Source organism: Saccostrea echinata, unplaced genomic scaffold (genome assembly GCF_033153115.1).
Source record: "Saccostrea echinata isolate AGI-Se365-2 ecotype Australia unplaced genomic scaffold, CSIRO_AGI_Sech_v1 ptg000047l, whole genome shotgun sequence".
Taxonomy (NCBI): Eukaryota; Metazoa; Mollusca; class Bivalvia; order Ostreida; family Ostreidae; genus Saccostrea; species Saccostrea echinata.
Genome location: NW_026889796.1, coordinates 15,894,684 through 15,914,301, shown reverse-complemented (window position 1 = coordinate 15,914,301; position 19,618 = coordinate 15,894,684). Strand labels below are relative to the sequence as shown.

At 35.0% G+C, this 19,618-nt stretch overlaps 2 protein-coding genes across 2 annotated transcripts; both read left to right on the top strand.

The window, feature by feature from the left end:
• Window positions 1-189: 189 nt before the first annotated feature.
• On the top strand, window positions 190-19,607 carry LOC133202460 (coagulation factor V-like). The gene is made up of 14 exons (XM_061338288.1): window positions 190-369; window positions 898-1,103; window positions 3,537-3,725; window positions 9,721-9,982; window positions 10,127-10,230; window positions 10,459-10,570; window positions 10,699-10,937; window positions 11,221-11,402; window positions 13,108-13,357; window positions 14,207-14,372; window positions 14,450-14,610; window positions 18,239-18,396; window positions 18,487-18,721; window positions 18,961-19,607. The coding sequence occupies exons 1-14, from the start codon at window positions 245-247 to the stop codon at window positions 19,269-19,271; spliced, it is 2,700 nt and encodes an 899-aa protein (XP_061194272.1). The 5' UTR covers window positions 190-244; the 3' UTR covers window positions 19,272-19,607.
• On the top strand, window positions 6,403-8,494 carry LOC133202461 (uncharacterized). Its single transcript, XM_061338289.1, has 3 exons — window positions 6,403-6,481; window positions 6,697-6,936; window positions 7,063-8,494. The coding sequence occupies exons 2-3, from the start codon at window positions 6,765-6,767 to the stop codon at window positions 8,448-8,450; spliced, it is 1,560 nt and encodes a 519-aa protein (XP_061194273.1). The 5' UTR covers window positions 6,403-6,481; window positions 6,697-6,764; the 3' UTR covers window positions 8,451-8,494.
• Window positions 19,608-19,618: the final 11 nt, after the last annotated feature.

Here is a 19,618-nt window from a genome sequence, read left to right as displayed (position 1 = left end):
ATATTATTTTGATTGACGTATCTTAAGGACCGGACGCTTGCACAGTTTTGCGTCAGTTATGTTGCAGGAAACGGATATGCTATACAAGATGTGGAGGAAGATATGTTTTTTCAGACTTCTCTACACTCTCTTCGATAAGTAAATATTTTGTTTATCTTGGAGGAAGTTTTCTCTCTTCACCTTCCAAGGGCCACTACGCCGTAGAGAGGTTACCGAGGCTCATTCTGTTGTTTATTAAATAAAAATGGATTCATGGAGGAATTTCTACCTGTGTTTATTCTCCATGATAACCATTTCTTACGGTAAAGATATTGTTTACTATGTAGCTATTGAGGAGATCGACTGGACATACAAACAGACCGACCAAAGGTGAGATCCCTTCACTGGAAACCTGTCATTATTCATAATAACCAGGACACAGAAAGAAATATGTTTTTGCTATAACTTGTACGCTCACTAATACCAACATGTTCGTCCGATCACTTCTAATGCTATGAGCAATATTGTCCATATATTTGTATGAATACTAGTGCTGACGTATCTGTACATGTCGTTACCATGACTGTGATGCCATGATCACTTAATTATGTCAACATTTTTGTACAAACAGCAATGCAAACATGCCTTTGACCATCACTAATGCTAACATACATGTATATTAGCTTCCATGTAAACTAGTAAATATACATTTTGTCAGCACACATTTGCACCCTCAAGAAACAAAGTACCAAATTACCTTTTCTACCCATTAGTCTAAAAAAACTTCTCTGCAGCAAAAGGTTCAGCATTGCATGCTTTGAAATGATTGTTAAGCAATGATTTAGTAAAAAGCATTTTAACACCAAGAATGCATTATTGAGTGGCTAAATGTCTTTACACACAAAACTATCATTCCAGTGAGTCTGTCTTTAGAAAAGCAGTTTTTCGTGAATATAAGGACCACACCTTCACGGCCAGAAAACCTGTGACGTCACAGCAAGGACTTCTTGGACCCGTAATCCGGGCAACTGTAGGGGATACACTGAGGATACAAGTCAAGAACAATGCCAAACGTCCCTACTCTTTCTACACGGACAATCTCAACACAAAAAAGAACGAATCAGGTATCATTTTACATTCCTGCTCTGTTGGATGTAAACTGATGTAACCTGATGCAAATTTTCACATGATGTTCATGAACGTGAAAAAGTCACTGAAACTGAAAATTGTATAAAAAAATTATAAAAGAACGGAATTTCATATACTGGTAACAAATTAAGAAACCATGCAACTGAATGATCATTGTATTAAAAGCAATCATAAGAGCAATTCCAATGTGTATAAATTCCTTTAATTTGGTTCAGCACTCTTATAAAGATCTATTTTAAAAATACAACTAGCCCCATAGTTTCGAAAATAGGTACTTATTTAATTTTGATGATGTACATGAAAAGAGGAAATTTCTTGCTATGGCCCTCAATTCAACATTTCTATATATCGATTTTTTTTTCAATCATAAATATTCATTTTTATTCCTACGTTGAGTCGATATATCCTTTAAACTCGAAATAAAAGACACCACAGAGTCTGACACAACTGTTTCATAATTGGATATTTTTCTAGAAAAAGACAACAATGGCAAACTAGCAACTAAACTTTATGATAAATCTGATGACTTCAACTTATTTATGTAGCAATATACCGGGTACCATTATCAGCTGCATATGGAGTTTATGTCTCCCAGTTGATTCGATACGCAAGTGCACATTCTACGTACGATTAATTTCTAAAATGAGGCAATCTATTTTCAAATTAGTTGATGATACAAGGATATCATCAGTCTCGTTTAAAAGTCAACATTTCGCAAATTCCATGGTCGATACAATGACCCGGTTATCAAATACAATCTATGCCTAAGTCGAATATTGACTGACCTTTTTCATACAAATTGTTAAGTCATTATTTTCACACTGAATTGTTTACTGATTTTCCGTTTACTCAGTCATGACAAGGAACACACGGCGGGTGTGACCGGTCGACAGGAGGTGCTTACTCCTAAGTGGCACCTAATCCCACCTCTGATCGATGTTTTAGTAGTCCGTGTTTGCTCTGCACCCAATTTGTATTGTTCTACTTTTGAGCTTGATTGCTATTCTTTATTTCATATTTTATGATATGATTCAATAGAAAAGTTGAGAAGAAAATCAAAATGTTTTGAGATCACATCAGTGGTATTTTAAATAAAAAAATGCATATTTATTTTTTTTAATTTGGAATATATAGGATATTTATCATACAGTAGTTCATCTTGATAGCAGTAGTACTTGATCCCGATAAACTGGCTTTATCGAAATACTCCCGCAAAGACTGCTACCCAATACACTGAAAACGTATCCATTTCATAGTTCTTTGTATTATAAGTTTACACAACCTGATTGCCACTGATTTTTTTTTTCTTGAAATTGTCTCTCTCTGAAGAATATACAATTACATGTAGGTCGAAAGACTAACATTGGCTTCATTTGTCAGGCCCGTAGGAAGCAAATTCAGTTGGGGGGGGGGGCACAGCCATACATTTTCAGTTGACAGTTGAAGGGGGGGGTACTACCAAAAATTTCCTGACAAGCAAAAAAAAAAAAAAGGTCATCATACGTTTCTATTGAGGGGGCACAAGCATATAGTATCTAAGTTTACTATAATATCTACATATCGGCAAAATTATTGCCGATATCCCCCCGTTCCTACGGCCATATTTGTTGTAAAGGAAGATTAACTTTTTTTTTAAATTAAAGAAGAAAATAAGTTGCAACAAGTTATTTTGGTCTTAGACTTAAGTTCTTTTGTGAAACGGGGCCATAGTCTTCTAACAATCTGTTATTTAACATGGGTATTAATTGTGTCCCATTATTAGCAGACCTATTTTTGTATTCTTATGAAGCAAAATTTCTGCATGAAAAGAAGTCTTTTCTTGTTGCCTTCAATTCGATATTTAGGAATATCGACGAAGTTTTATCAATGAACAATATACATTTCAATTCCTATTTTGATTCGCTGTATCCCATTGAACTCGAAATAAAAGACACCACAGATTCTGACAGAGACACATTTATTTCATATTTGGATATTTTACTAGAAAAAGACATTGTTGGCAAACAGTAAACTAAACTTTATGATAAAAGTGATGGCTTCAAATTTTCTATCGTCAACTTCGCTTATTTATTTAACCATATTATCATTATCAAATAACCAATCAGGAAGCATCTTCGCTAGCCAAGGGTTTTCGGTCCACTCCGCTCCCCATTATGGGGAGCGGAGTGGACCGAAAACCCTTGGCTAGCGAAGATAATCAGGAAGATTTAAATGTGATTTTATTCATGCTAATTTTCATTGCATGCATCTTTGAAGAATTTTCCTAACTGTTAATTTCTGTATAATTTGTGTAGTTCATGTTTAAGGAGAAGAACTTGTTAATTGATTTAGGATTTCCCCCATTCCCCATGTTTATTCTCAGAATTATTTTGAAACCCCAATGAAATATGTGTTTTGTCACAATTAAGGTGCGGCCTACTTGGGGAGTCCTGTGTACCCGGGATCTACTCTGACCTACGTTTACACCGTCACAGACGCCAATGTACCCCCAGCATTGTCCATGGAGCAGTGTATGACGTCACTGTATTATTCTGACGTTAACCTGATTAGAGACACCAATACTGGCTTGGTGGGAATGATTGTTGTGTGTAAATCTGGTAATGATTCATCTTTTGATTTTAAAAAAGGATCTTTTAAGAGGGCTTATATAGGCTTTGCCTGCTGCCCAATCCATTTTTTTTCAGTACATAATAAAATATGTTCAAATCAAATCAAATCAAAAAAGGAACTCTACCTATCCATTGATGTTAACTCTCCGTGGTACACTTTTAAAGGCAAATTGTTTAACAGTTTAAAAAAAAAAAAGATTCATTATTCTTGTAAATAGACAGAAAAATAAAATATAATATTACATTTATAAGAAATTTACCAAGAGTTTGGTTTGTGGTGTCAAGCTTACACTTCTGTCAGAATAAACTCTCAGTAATTATGCGGTATTTTTCTCATCAGAGCAATTTCAAATGAATTTCACTGAGTTATACAGAGTCGTTCATGAGCAAAATATTAGGTTTATGTCTTTTATTGTTTGTCAGCAAACCCCAACAGAAATTTAAATTATCAGTGAAATTGCTTTACACAAAATACACATTTTCAAAATGTCGCCTTAGGTCTATTATATACATGTATATGCAAAAGAATTCATTTTATACAGTTTCAATATGAGGGAAAACGTTCTGTGTTTTTTTTTAAAGAAAGAGAGGGAAGGGGGGGGGGTTATAAAACGATTTCTTGAATTGATATTTTTACATCTAGTACTCTCATATTTCACTGCCATAGCGTCTCACATACTTCCTTTGCATCATTTACCTTTACTGTCCCTCCCTTTCAGCGTTTTTATTTCTGAGTGAATGGTAGAACATTTTCTACTTATTTCAATACATAATGATAAGTAACATGCGAGGTTCAATTTGATTTCAGATTGCGGTCATCTTTCGCTGTATACTATTTTCAGGAACTAACTTAAATAAGTCATTAACTTTAGGCAGTATGCACAAGGCTACAGTAACTTATTTCTTTGTTGTAAGTCCCTTGACTTTCAAGGATTTTAGGCCATGTGTTCCGTAAATATTAAAAAAAAAGACCTTTCATTTAAATTCATCGTATTTTTGATTGCTGCAAAGATTGTAATAATTCGTAGGAAAATATAATTTTCTGACAAAACGATTTCATTAAACACGCTGATTCATCCTTGCAGACAAAGTAAAGTGCGTACTTCTTATGAAATTGTGTGTGTATCATAATTATAATATTTTTATGCAAGTACATGTATTTCCGAATGATTTTCCTCCAACCATTATTCGCATTGGCTATAAGGTTACATAAAACTTTTAAAGGTATCAATTAAAAAAAAAATCATATCTTTTTGAAAAATTTGAAATGTTCCAGATAAAGATGGGGAAAATTTGATTTTTTTGGCAATGAAATGGCCATCGACACCTTTTCCATTCCAACAAGTGGCGGCGTTAGTATCAGTGATGTTGAATACAATAACATTAACTACTGTCATTGAAATATATCACAGATTTTAATTCGGTTGTGTAAAGATGGGCCAACATGTCTACATTAAAGGAATTGTAATGCAAAATCTTTTTCTGCATGTTCAGCAGTTGATGTACATTTACTTAATAATGAAGTTTGGAAACATAGTTTTGGTTTGGGTTTTTCATGTTTCGCTCGCACATGAACTTGTCTGGCGATGGCTTGTATACATTTGTTAGTGCATTCGAACGACCGCACATTGCAAAATAAAAAGTGAAATTGATTAATAATTATTACATCTATTATTTTATTTTTGTGTGTGTTTTATTATCAATATGTCTTTGCATGAAGAGGTATTTTACTCGTGGCATACCCTCGCACTGTCTATATTTAAAGAAAATAATTTAAATAATATAGACTACATGAAAAAAAGATGAAAAAATTGACAACATTCGAAATTCAGTTAAAAAGAAAATGAAGAAAATAGTATTAGATAATTGTAAACACAAAACTATGGAAAAAGTATCTAAATTTTCAGAAAACTCCAAACTATACTTGTACAGTAAAATAAAATACAATTTCAATGTGGAAGAATATCTTAAGCTCGAAAATAGTTTCAAGAATAGACAATTGCTAAGTAAATTTCGAAGTGACCACTGCCTACTGATAGAAACTGATAGACATAAGAAAATACCTCGATAACAAAGATTATATATGCATTTCATGTAATGCAATTGATGATGAATTTCATTTCTTTTTACAACGTAATTGTAATATACAAGCAAGGAATATACTTCTAAAAACCATGCTAGATAATTATTGTTCCTCATTCTATCTGAAATCAACCCATACAGAAACTTGACTGAATTATACTTGGTCCAACATTTAAAGTTATACCGGCTGTGTACATTTTTATAAAACAATCAATAGAATTAAGAAATACAAGGTCCACATCGGTGTTACATATACTGAGTAAATTACTTAAAATTACGTTTATAAATTATTGTTTATAAAACATTCATTGTTCTCCGTTTTTTTTTTTTTTTTTTTTTTTTTTTTTTTTTTTGTATTCGTATGGATATATTAAGCAATAAAGAAATTAAAATTTATAAACACATTTTTGGGGTTTTCATTTCTTCTCTTTTCATCTCTTTTCTTTCCTTTTTGTTTCTTTTTGTTTTTTGCCCCGTAAACGTGGAGAAAAAGATGAATCCGCCCTCATATACATATATGTGCCATACGTAAACAAGCTATTTTTAACAGAAATACGTCACAGGATCCAGGATAGTATTGCATCACGGGTTGAAACATAAAGACCCGATATAAATACCAGCGAGATTGGATCCATAGATTGTAGAAAAAATCTTTATATTAGGTAAGTCGGACTATTAAATGAACATAACAAAGGTAGTCGCTATAAATAAATATAGTATCTTTTAATAAAATACATTTTTCAAAACATTGTAAATGCAGAATCGTTATGTTGTTCAGAGTTAATATTTTGTTTGTGAGCATTTAACTTATAATGCGAAGCTTCCAGTTCTGTTGTATAACAACAAAGATGATATTATTCAATGGTTTTCCCTTCAGGTGTACTAACATCTCCAATCCTGGATACCGGCATTAATAGCACTTCCGGTAAGACGTTGCTATCCATAATGGCGGGAAATACAAATCAGGAAAACTTGGCAGTCCAGACCGCAGAAATCAACGAAATAAAAGCTGGATTCCATGGTTCCTGTCGGCTTATAAAGGATTTGGGAGAATTTACACATGTTCTTACCTTACAACCCAGTGGACAAGATATTGTGTACAAGTTTCAAATGACAAGTAAGATTGAGACCCCATTATATTGTTTCTCATTCATTGTAGAAAATAATATATATAATCATAAAGATACAAGCTTTGGTAGATTGTTTTGTTGTAGTAATCATATGTTCTTGTGTTATGCTTTAGGAAGGTATCCACAGACGAAACCTAACATCATTATTCGCTGTCCAGTTTTAAGTGAAGAGGAAATAGCAGACCTCGTAAAATCAATGGACACTGATACACTCGGTAAACCAATGATCCAGACATTGCTGAATAAAGCAGAACAATACATTAATTTAAACAAATTCAACCTCAACAGCAAACCAAACACAGGGAAAGGAAAACATGAAAATACAGGCCGGAAGAACAAAGAGAAACGGCGGAAGCGGAAGGAAAGACAAGAGGAAGAGGAAGTTACAGATGAGAAGAAGACATCAATGAAGACAGCAGATGACGTCATCAAGCGGATCCAGTGGGACGCAGACCTTCCCCAAGATGAATTTGTTGTTGGATATATCGACAGATTTCTTGGAATTCAAGAAAAATACTTTACCTCCTTCAGCTGGGAAGATATTGCCAGCGTAGATTATAATGTGCTGGCCGTACCTAAACACAGGATTGAATATTTTAAGTATAAAGATATTAAAGTTTGGGATAAACCTCGCAGGATTGACAATGTATTTGGTTCCACAGGCAGTAAAAAGACAATTTACGACGTTATTGCTGACTATGAAAGACTTAAAATTGACACTTCTGAGAAAAACGAAAGTAAGAATGCAGATGACAGTTCTGATGACGACAGCGATGATGGTATATCTGTCACGGTTGATGGGGGTGCAACAAACTTTCAAACCATCGATGATTCAGAAGAGGAGTCCGAGTCGGCTGGATTCGATGAAGAAATGTGTGATGACGGATTTGACAAATATTGGAGAAACAAGTTACGACCCAATTATTTCTTGGCATTTCGAGTAACGGATCCTGACATAGTCCACACAACGGAGGGTATTCAAGACGTTATCATGGATCATGAACCTCGCTTTGAAAGCTGCTGCATTCCTCTTCATTGCCTTCACGTAACCTTGTGCACACTTGGTTTAGACACACCAGAACAAGTTGCCCATTGCGTGGAGGTGCTAAATAAACTTAAACCTGAGTTAGCGTACATGGCCCCCAAGGACACGCCTCTCGTATTTAAGGGCATGGACCAGTTCTTTAACCGTGTGGTGTATGCCAAAGTGAAATGTTCCAAAGAAATGTACACATTTGTGGACCATCTAAAACTGTGTTTAAAAAATGAGGGCATAGAAATTCGCGACAATCACGATTTTGTTCCGCATATGACCATTGTTAAAGTAACCCGAACCGTGGGGAATTCGACAGGGAAGAAGTACATTCCTCCTTGGGTTTACTCCAATAAACTTGACGTAGACTTCGGGAAGCAGGTGTTTGACAATATTTTCCTCTGTCAGATGTCACACGAACGACGTAAAGATGGGTTTTACTCTTCACCAACCAGTCTGTCTTTTTAGATATTATCAAATTTAAATGTTAAATCATGGAGAACATTAAACTTTTAATTTTTAAAGTTAATTAGAAATACATGTATTTATTTTATTAAAAAAATGAAAATTTGTGAATATTATTTTTTAGAAATAAATTATTCATGATATTTGCTCTATTTAATTTTTTTTTAAATTTAAATCAGCAAGCATAGTATATTTTTGTGATTTGATATCACTAAATCACAAAAGAAGAAAAGTTGATTAAAAAAAAACAAGTTTGCATTCTCGGTGCAGCATTTTGTGATGTCTGTATTTTGTAATACACTGAACAGTTTGTACTGCAGATGACATGACTGTGTTGTATCAGTGGAAAGGAGCATTTCTTTCTTGGCACGATGCTATTTTTACGTCTGTCTTTCTGTCGTAATCAGTAACTGCAATCCTTGATTCGCTGGGTTCCAACTGAGAATGTTATACCTATGACCTAAAAATTGTCAACTAAAAATCCTCAAGATCACTTACAGCCATACAATTGACAGACCAAGGTCAAGTGATATGTTGCTTGTATATTCAACCCCGAGAATTTTCAATGTTGCTTTATCAACTTTTATAAACATATAAGGAGTAAATTACTGAATTGCGCCTATTTTATAAATATATTTATTGTTCTTTGTTGGTTGTTTTTTTTGTTTTATTATGGATTGTATTGATTGACCCATATGGGTGTATTATGCAATAAAGAATTAATAAATTAATATAAAGCTATTCATTGACCAAGGACCACAGACCAACATTTTTTTTTTTTTGGATAGTGGAATTATAAATTATGCAGCATTTGATGTGATTAAAACAACATAATTTCAATGTGACATCACTTATATGATAGAAATATTTATCATTTAATAAGATCTGCAATTAACATGGCCATAGGAACCCGGGGGGGGGGGGGGAGGGGTGCCCCCCTCATTAATTTTAATTTTGCCGAAATATAGAATACTGTAGAATGCATAAGTACTATATGCTTGTGCCCCCTCAATAATTACGTCTGATGACTTTTATTTTGCCTGTCAAGGAATTTTTAGTTAGCCGGTGCCCCCCCCCCCCCCTTTAAAGCTTGTGCCCCAAAACTGAAATCGCTTCCTACAGGCCTGGCTATAAGGGATAACGAAAATATAAATCCACAGCTTTGGCTGCTAACCCCTCCTCCCCTGGGAAAAAAAAGAGATTGTGATGAAATCAAGTACATGCACTTTAAACAGATACATATATATGTAAACACTGGTTTCACTTCTTTTAGATGTACTACCCGATATTAGAGAGATATTTCTCCATTATGGAACAATATACGAGACAGAAAGTTGGTACAACAATACGAACGGTACCGATAGCCTTCAACATACAGCATTCTCAACCATTAATGGCTATACACACGGTAATCTGCCTGATATAGAGGTTTGCATCAACAGAAAAGTTCGTCTGTATATGACGTCATTAGGTGGGCAAAACGACATACACACTGTAGTTCTGTATGGACATCAGTTTGAAATTAGAAATCAAAGGTAAATCTTACAAATGAAAAGTCATACAAAGCAAGTAAATAAATATTTTGTCGTTGTTTTTATTTTCTTAATACAAAATATGTTTTTTACATGGCGTAGACGATGATTTCTTGTTTCTTTTGTTTGCATTCCTTGTCCCAAAAGAATCGATGCTTTGAGTTTGTACCCTGGAGCTTCAATCATAGCAGAGTTTCTGACGTTAGAAGAGGGGGTTTGGCTTTTGACAACACAACATAAATCAGACAACCGTAAGACACAAAGGCATGCATTGCACATTAGTATAGACTGGTCCAGAAATTCCACCATTATATTAATCTTGAACTCTTTTAGGTTAATTTAATATTAGATTAAGATAAAAGATGTGATCCGAACATGTCCATACAAGTCCATGTAAGTCATTAGAGCAATACTGGAATTAGTCCCTTCCACCTTAATCAGCGTGGCCCATGGGCCTCTCGTTTTTCCTTCTTTTGCAGTTTATGCCAGACTACGAGTATCTGCATGCACTAACTCTCGCCCAGCACAAAAACTTTCTGGCAACATCCGGAAATACTACATAGCTGCCGAAAGAGCACAGCTCTCCAACGGGTAATATTCATTTTTTTTTTTTTGAATTGCTCAAACCTTTGAGAAAATGGTTCTTTTCCCAAAAATACTAGTACATACAGTAAAATAATGTTCATAAGCAATTTAATCATGTGCATATTTGACTGTAGAAGCGCGGCTGGACCTGTCGTTTTTCAAGAGTACACAAACAGCAGATTTAATATCAGGAAAGAAAGTAACCACACTACAAATGGAAAACTGGGTCCAACAATCTACGCCGAAACGAGAGATCTGTTGAAAGTGGTGTTTTACAATCGAGCAGATGGGGACCTGTCATTGAATCCCCACGGACTGAGAGTCGGGAAGGTCTACGAGGGGGTGTTCTACGATGACAATTCTAGATCAGTAGGTTAGTGAAAGGAAATGATCCAAAGATAGGAAATTGTCAAAGAATGTCTAGAATGGTTGGCGGAATGTGAGTAGCGTGCTTAAAACATGCACCGCCCCTTGCAATCCGAGTCTGCCAAAATCTTTATCCCTGGTTTATATACGGCCGTAAGAGCACATCACGTGACTTGTGGACCATGGATGGAACTGAAACAAACACTTTTGCTCTTGGAATAAAAAGATAAATTTATTCGCCATTGCCGTACTTTTGTAGTACAATCAATCCTACAGACTTTTCTTTGTAGGAAAGAAGGCAGTTCCTGCGAACAGTCTGAAGACGTACTATTGGAGTGTACCAGAAGACGTATCCCCCGCGCTCTATGATGACCCTTGCCTAGTGCGCCATTACACTTCTGGTCTTGGTCATAACAAGGAAACCTTCTTGTTTGGTCCTGTCAAAATCTGCGAAGAGGGCTATCTGCCACCAGTAATGTGTTTTTATTTCTCTTCATAAAAGTGTAGAGGTTAGGACCATGAAGTATTATAAGATTAGCAAAATTCCTCAAGAAAGTCAAAGCTGCTTGAAAATAAGACGAACATAAGCCTTAGGTTACTTTAAAAAATGTTACAGAATTTTGCAAACAGTTTGTACATGCAGACCTACTTGCTACAAGATAAATTTATAATGAACTTTTCCTATGAAGTCATTCTTATTTTTGCATTCTCATCGTATCTATTACTTTATATCGAAATTCAGTGCAAAAACATGAAAAAGATTGATATCCCCTCTTTTTATGGAACGCCATATTAACATATATTCAAATATTTGAACTAATTGTACCTATCTTCAAATAACTGAACCTATCTCCAACTAAATTGGATATAGGTGCAATTGAATTAAAGATAGGTCTTAATGAATTAAAGATAGGTGTATATAATTATACCTATCTCTAAATAATTAAACCTAGGTTCAAATAAATTACACCTATCTTTAATGGAATTACACATACATGTATCTTTAAGTCAATTAAAGATAAGTTCAATTGAATTATACCTATCTTTAATTCATTTCATTCATTCAAAACCAATTTTGAGTGCAAAAAATATTTAACACTGTTATCATGTAAATTTAGAAAAACTTCAGTTAAATTTAGAACCACAAACCACCATCTTCCAATTGAAATAGGTAGATGGAATGGTACTCAGAGAAATGAAAGATTTTGTAGCTTATGTGATAATAATCAGATAGGAGATGAATATCATTATATTTTAGAATGTAATGATTTAAACCAACCGAGGAAAATTTTTTTGAACCAAAAATTTTGTTCTAAGCCAAACACTATGAAGTTTTGTGAAGTTATGTGCCAAAATGATGTTGATTCTTTGAAAAAATTATGTACATTTATTACCAAGATTAATAGTATGGTCTGTTCTCCCTAGCTAGCTGAATTAATCTCACCTTTTGCTTGACCCACTGTATTATATGTATATATGTTTTATATGTTTATGTACCTCATGTACCATTTACATGGTTTTTGAGTGAATAAATTAAATTGAATTGAATTAATTCATTTGAAGAAAGGTACAACTGATTTAAAGATAGATACAATTGATTTGAAGATAGGTACAATTACCGTAATTGGAGATAGGTTCAAATATTTTAATATATGTTAATTTGGCGTTCCATATATTTTAGGACGTATCCTATGAACTTAACAAAGAGCAATACAATTTAATAGGAAAAAGTATATATATTTAAGAGATGAATTTAATATTAGAGAATTCATGAGGACATGAACTACGACGCTTCACGCCTTCATATTTCATGAAGCGCAAACGCGCTTCCTGATAAATATGCAGGCGTGAAGCGTTGTAATTCATGTACCTCATTAATACTCAAAAATTAAATTCATATCTTATATTTATATTATTTTCTGGTGACTTGCCACATATTTTTGTTATTCAACGATCATTTCTGAAAAAAAAGTTTGCACTTTTTTTTTTACTTAAATCACATCACAATGGAAATATTCTTACTCATCCCATGGTAGTTCATGAGAACATGAACTTCGTCTAATTTGCAAGGAATCTTAAGGGAAAAATATTTAAAAATGTAAATATATAATCATACAGAATAATAAGGTAATACATATCTGTTATGTCGAATAACAAAACTTCATGTCACTTCATAGGAAACAGAGAGAGAAATTTTCATGGTGTACAAAGATGAAAAGATAAATGGTTTACCAACCGGCGTTTTTCCTTCTATGTCTGTATGTCTGAAAGAAGACTTGACTTTCCATCTGATGTCGTTTGGCACATCGGACCCTCAGAGTTTTGTTGTGGGAGGAGGTATCATAAAGCAGAGAGGTCACGTTCTAAATGTGATGGAGGCTAGAGAAAATTCCATAGCAACGTACACAATTACCATGGTGAAAACAGGTGACCAATCACATTTCATACATGGATGATGGAACCTAAGTAGTGTGATCATGCTATATTAAACCGTTAAGTATGCGGCAATGAAAAAAGGTATAAAAGCGCCCTTTCCCAGTATTTCGCCTACTACCAGATTTAAATGGAAAGTTTAAGTTTAGTAATAGATTAACTTGGCGCACTGGATATGCGGAACTGCTTCTACATGTTCATCATACTCTGATTCGGGCTTTAAATTCACGAAAAACACTTTCTGAACTATGTATACGAGATATTTCTGTTTCATTACTTTACAACCAGCCTCTTTGCGTATATGCATATTCACTAAAATCAAATCATTTTTTTTTTCATAATGTTAATATTTTTTGTTTGATATTCTACAGAATTATGCATCAATATTTTTTACTGGACTGTTTTCAAGATTTTGTTTTCATGCATGTTCTAGGTCACTTTTCATTTCGGGAACTAATGCTGCATCTTACGTGTGTTGTCAACGTGTCCACTTTTCTCTTAATATGTCTCTTTTCTCTCTGATTTAAGTTGGTTAAAAAACTTAAAATACAAAATCTTTATTTTTTTCGATCTCCATAGATATCCCATGAAAAAATTGTAAATTTCATTAATTTTTTTTTATAGATAATTATGACTATTTTTGCAGGGTAATGGTATTATTTGTATTTGTTTATAGCTAGATTTACTGAATATCTTGAAACATTGAAATATTCTGGATGTCTGTAAATGTGCTATATTGTAGGCCAAGTGCGCTATACCTCTTTATTTGATTCAATTATTTTTTTTTTATTTTGATGTACATGCCAATATAGTTTTTGTATCCTTTATGATCAAATATCACAGGAAACTGGTCCGTAAGAAGTTTTAACAGTGGTAATACTTCTGTGACACTATCTGTTAATGACTGTGGGGCCTCGGTGGGGTTTGTCTATAGTAGCAAAGATTCTACACATAACATTGGGATCAAAGAAGACTTTTGGGAGTATTCACAACTCTCAGACTGGACAAGGTACCATTTTGTAAATTGTCATTTTTTTTCTTATATGAAACTATATTGGTTGAATGACTTTCATATTTGTTTTTCAGCAAATCTCCAGGTTACCAAATGGGACCACGATTTAAGAAGGTGATGTTTGCTGAATACTTCAGCCTCTTATTTTACTTTGAAAAAAGTCCGCCAGACTCGAGAGACAAAACTTTGTATGGTCCACAGCTCTCAGCCAATGTTGGTGACAGAATCAAAATAGGTAATGCATTTTCTAACAAGAGGCCCAAGGGCCTTAACGGTCACCTGAGTACAATACAACAATTTAGAGGATTCATAAACTGATAAATGAAGCTTTGTTACTCAAAAGCAAGAAAAATAGTATGATTAGCATCAACAAATTAATTGGTCTAAGTATCTATCTGTCCCCCATTTATCACTATTACCATGCAGACTATTAACAAACTGTTTATTTTTAACCCTGTATTATTACTTCTCACATTGGCTTCTCTTGGCCTTTGAAGAACATTTAAAAAGACAAATTTTTTTTGGTCTCATTTTTATTCAACTATTATTTCCAAGTCTACCTGGTCATTAAAACTATGAAAGTACTTTTTGTATTATACAATAAATATTCTTGCATAATTCTCTTATTCTATTAACCTTTCAAATTCATTGTTTACAGTGATTAATTATCAAAGGTGAATGGCAAAGGGGAATAACTTTGCTCAGCAGAATACAAGTTAATAGTGCCCTGAGATCAGGACCAGAACACTTGACTAAATGGTCCAGGTGTTCAAAATTCTGATAAAAATACCTTAGCATATTAAAACTTTTATTCTGTTTGCCTCAAATATGCCCAGAAGCATAGAAGATTTTCAAAGAAATGCATTTTTACTATATTTTTAAATAAATAAAGCTCCACACTTACGTCAGAACATCTGACCCAGGGGCCATGAATTCACAATTCTGGAAGAAGCGCCCTTGCTCATCATGACTATACATTTGTTTCTTTGCTTTAAAACCAGTAGTAGAAAAAAATATTTTGAAAGAAATTATACATTTTCACTATATAATCAATAGAGCAATCCCCCCCCCCCTCCACCAGAACCCCGACCCTGGGGTCATGAAATTCACAATTTTGGAAGAGGCACTCTTGCTCTTCATAACGATGTACTTAGTTACTTTATTTAATACCCAGGAGCAGAGAAGAAGGTTTTCAAAGAATTAATTCATTTTCACTATATAATCAATACAGCCCCGCCCTAACACCAGAACCCTTGATCCAGGGTCCATGAAATTCACAATTTTGGAAGAGGCACTCTTGCTCTTCATAACGATGTACTTAGTTACTTTATTTAATACCCAGGAGCAGAGAAGAAGGTTTTCAAAGAATTAATTCATTTTCACTATATAATCAATACAGCCCCGCCCTAACACCAGAACCCTTGATCCAGGGTCCATGAAATTCACAATTTTGGAAGAGGCACTCTTGCTCTTCATAACGATGTACTTAGTTACTTTATTTAATACCCAGGAGCAGAGAAGAAGGTTTTCAAAGAATTAATTCATTTTCACTATATAATGAATAGAGCCCCCCCCCCCCCCCCCACACACACACACACATACCAGAACACCAACTCTGGGGTCATGAAATTCACAATTTTGGAAGAGGCACTCTTGCTCTTCATAACGATGTACTTAGTTAATTTATTTAATACCCAGGAGCAGAGAAGAAGGTTTTCAAAGAATTAATGCATTTTCACTATATAATGAATAGAGCCCCCCCCCCCCCCCCCCCACACACACACACCAGAACCCCAACTCTGGGGTCATGAAATTCACAATTTTGGAAGAGGCACTCTTGCTCTTCATAACGATGTACTTAGTTACTTTATTTAATACCCAGGAGCAGAGAAGAAGGTTTTCAAAGAATTAATTCATTTTCACTATATAATCAATACAGCCCCGCCCTAACACCAGAACCCTTGATCCAGGGTCCATGAAATTCACAATTTTGGAAGAGGCACTCTTGCTCTTCATAACGATGTACTTAGTTACTTTATTTAATACCCAGGAGCAGAGAAGAAGGTTTTCAAAGAATTAATTCATTTTCACTATATAATGAATAGAGCCCCCCCCCCCCCCCCCCACACACACACACCAGAACCCCAACTCTGGGGTCATGAAATTCACAATTTTGGAAGAGGCACTCTTGCTCTTCATAACGATGTACTTAGTTAATTTATTTAATACCCAGGAGCAGAGAAGAAGGTTTTCAAAGAATTAATGCATTTTCACTATATAATGAATAGAGCCCCCCCCCCCCCCCCCCACACACACACACACCAGAACCCCAACTCTGGGGTCATGAAATTCACAATTTTGGAAGAGGCACTCTTGCTCTTCATAACGATGTACTTAGTTACTTTATTTAATACCCAGGAGCAGAGAAGAAGGTTTTCAAAGAATTAATTCATTTTCACTATATAATCAATACAGCCCCGCCCTAACACCAGAACCCTTGATCCAGGGTCCATGAAATTCACAATTTTGGAAGAGGCACTCTTGCTCTTCATAACGATGTACTTAGTTACTTTATTTAATACCCAGGAGCAGAGAAGAAGGTTTTCAAAGAATTAATGCATTTTCACTATATAATGAATAGAGCCCCCCCCCCCCCCCACACACACACACCAGAACCCCAACTCTGGGGTCATGAAATTCACAATTTTGGAAGAAGAACTCTTGCTCTTCATAACGATGTACTTAGTTACTTTATTTAATACCCAGGAGCAGAGAAGAAGGTTTTCAAAGAATTAATTCATTTTCACTATATAATCAATACAGCCCCGCCCTAACACCAGAACCCTTGATCCAGGGTCCATGAAATTCACAATTTTGGAAGAGGCACTCTTGCTCTTCATAACTATGTACTTAGTTACTTTATTTAATACCCAGGAGCAGAGAAGAAGATTTTCAAAGAATTAATGCATTTTCACTATATAATCAATAGAACCCCCCCCCCCCACACACACACACACCAGAACCCCGACCCTGGGGCCATGAAATTCACAGTTTTGGAAGAGGCACTCTTGCTCTTCATAACGATGTACTTAGTTACTTTATTTAATACCCAGGAGCAGAGAAGAAGGTTTTCAAAGAATTAATGCATTTTCACTACATAATCAATACAGCCCCGCCCTAACACCAGAACCCTTGATCCAGGGGCCATGAAATTCACAATTTTGGAAGAGGCACTCTTGCTCTTCATAACGATGTACTTAGTTACTTTATTTAATACCCAGGAGCAGAGAAGAAGATTTTCAAAGAAATAATGCACTTTCACTATATGATCTACATGTATATAGCCCCACCCAAGCACCAGAACCCCTGACCTTGGGGCCATGAATTTCACAATTTTGGTAGAGGGCTCAATGCTTATTACAATCATGCCAACAGTTTGACTGCTTGATATCCAGGAGTAAAGAAGATTTTTAAAGATTGCATTAATTTTAGTGGTTTTAGCCCCACCCCTCAGGCCCCGGGGGGCAGGTACCATGAAATTCACAATTTATGTTCCCCTTCACCAATAGATGCTATATGCCTAATTTGGTTGAAATTGGTTAAGCGGTTTCAGAGAAGAAGCTAAAAATGTTCAAATGTTAATGGACAACGCACGCCGAGGACGAAAATGGGTAGTGACTCTGGTGACCTAAAAAGGGGGGGGGGGGTCAGGAAAGCTTACATGAATTGACTTCTTCTTCTTCCCATTACAGATCATACGATCATACCACCATCTGGTGTATTATCAAACTTCATATAAAGTAAAAAAAAACTTTATGCTTGGCTTTTCAAAACAAGTAAAATCCGTACTTCTTTTGAATTAGAAATGAAAAACATGGGAAAGCGCAATTACTCACTTTATGTTGATGGGCTCAGTGACTCTGCCGAGGAAGACATCAGAGATGAGGAATCATCTAAAATCACCTGGAATATTACAGAATCCATAGGGCCAGGAAGTGCAGACCCACCCTGTATCCTGAAGGTAATACAGGTCCTAGACTTGAAATGACAGATTTTATGTGTCACCTTTCATTAATTTAGATTTGTTATATTTGAATCAATTTTCTTTCAGCCATATTACTCCAAAACCAATACACGAGACATCCCTTCTGGGTTATTTGGTCCCCTTGTGATCTGTTCCCCCTCTGTATCCCCCGAGACGGTGGAATCTACTAGGCAGCAGAAGGTATTTATGGTGGGCAGTGTTGACGAAACACAGAGCTGGTACTTTGAGGAGAATCTTAAGGATTACGCAGGAATTGTCAACACATCACACCCACGGTTTACTGAAGTCAATGCTATCAGAGGTACAGACTTTAGCAAATTTATTTGACGATTATATTCAACCAGAACAAGCACAGGCAGAATCAGTATCAAATTTTTAGAAATTCAATTGATGCTGTGTACAGGATTAATAATAAAAAAAAAACCATGAAGATTTTCAAGAATTCTGCTTTGCTGAAAGATCCCATTTATACATGTATTAACGTTTGTTCATTTTCGGGTAATTATTGAATTTCTGAAGTTAGCAATTATACTTCCACAGTTGTGAATGGATACTCTGACGGAACCATAAAAAACATGACAATACCCACAGGGGATGATGTGTATTTCCATTTCCTCAACATTGGGAAGCACCTTGTAACCATTCATTTGTATGGTGTGAACATAGGGGACTCAAACCAGGAGGGGATTGGACGGAGTACTATCACCCTGTACCCCTGGGCATCGAAGTCCTTCATGACACGATTTGAGACCCCTGGGAGTTTCCTGTATGAGGAACTACTAACAGAAAGATACACAACAAGGATCTTAGGCTACTATACAGTTGTCGCTGAGGCCAAGACAACTGAATAGAGAAATGCAACTTTTGTGTCAAAAAGCTCCAATATTTTTAATGAAAGAGTTTTGGCTAAGCTCTGGCAGCCAAATCAGTACCTTAGTACACTCAATTTCTATTAATCAATGCATATAATAATTTGTAATTAGGAAAAAAAATAGGACTTGGATACTATGTTTACTATTGATGTCTTACTGCAAACAAGCACAGTCTTATACTGTAGTGTACTACAATAAATTATTATTTTTGCAACAAATTCTGAGTGCAAAAGCAGTACCTATCTGTTTATCAAACAAGATACTGTCTAATATTCTTAAATAACAATAAAGCAACAACAATTTTTTTAAAAAAAATTTAATGTTTT

Bases quoted from the DNA above. Each gene is read 5' to 3' on its own strand.
- LOC133202460 (XM_061338288.1), top strand. From the start codon at position 245: ATGGATTCATGGAGGAATTTCTACCTGTGTTTATTCTCCATGATAACC. The intron at 10,231-10,458 runs GTAAGACACAAA...CTTCTTTTGCAG, and splicing joins ACAACATAAATCAGACAACC to TTTATGCCAGACTACGAGTA. The intron at 11,403-13,107 runs GTAATGTGTTTT...GTCACTTCATAG, and splicing joins AAGAGGGCTATCTGCCACCA to GAAACAGAGAGAGAAATTTT.
- LOC133202461 (XM_061338289.1), top strand. From the start codon at position 6,765: ATGGCGGGAAATACAAATCAGGAAAACTTGGCAGTCCAGACCGCAGAA. The intron at 6,937-7,062 runs GTAAGATTGAGA...GTTATGCTTTAG, and splicing joins GTACAAGTTTCAAATGACAA to GAAGGTATCCACAGACGAAA.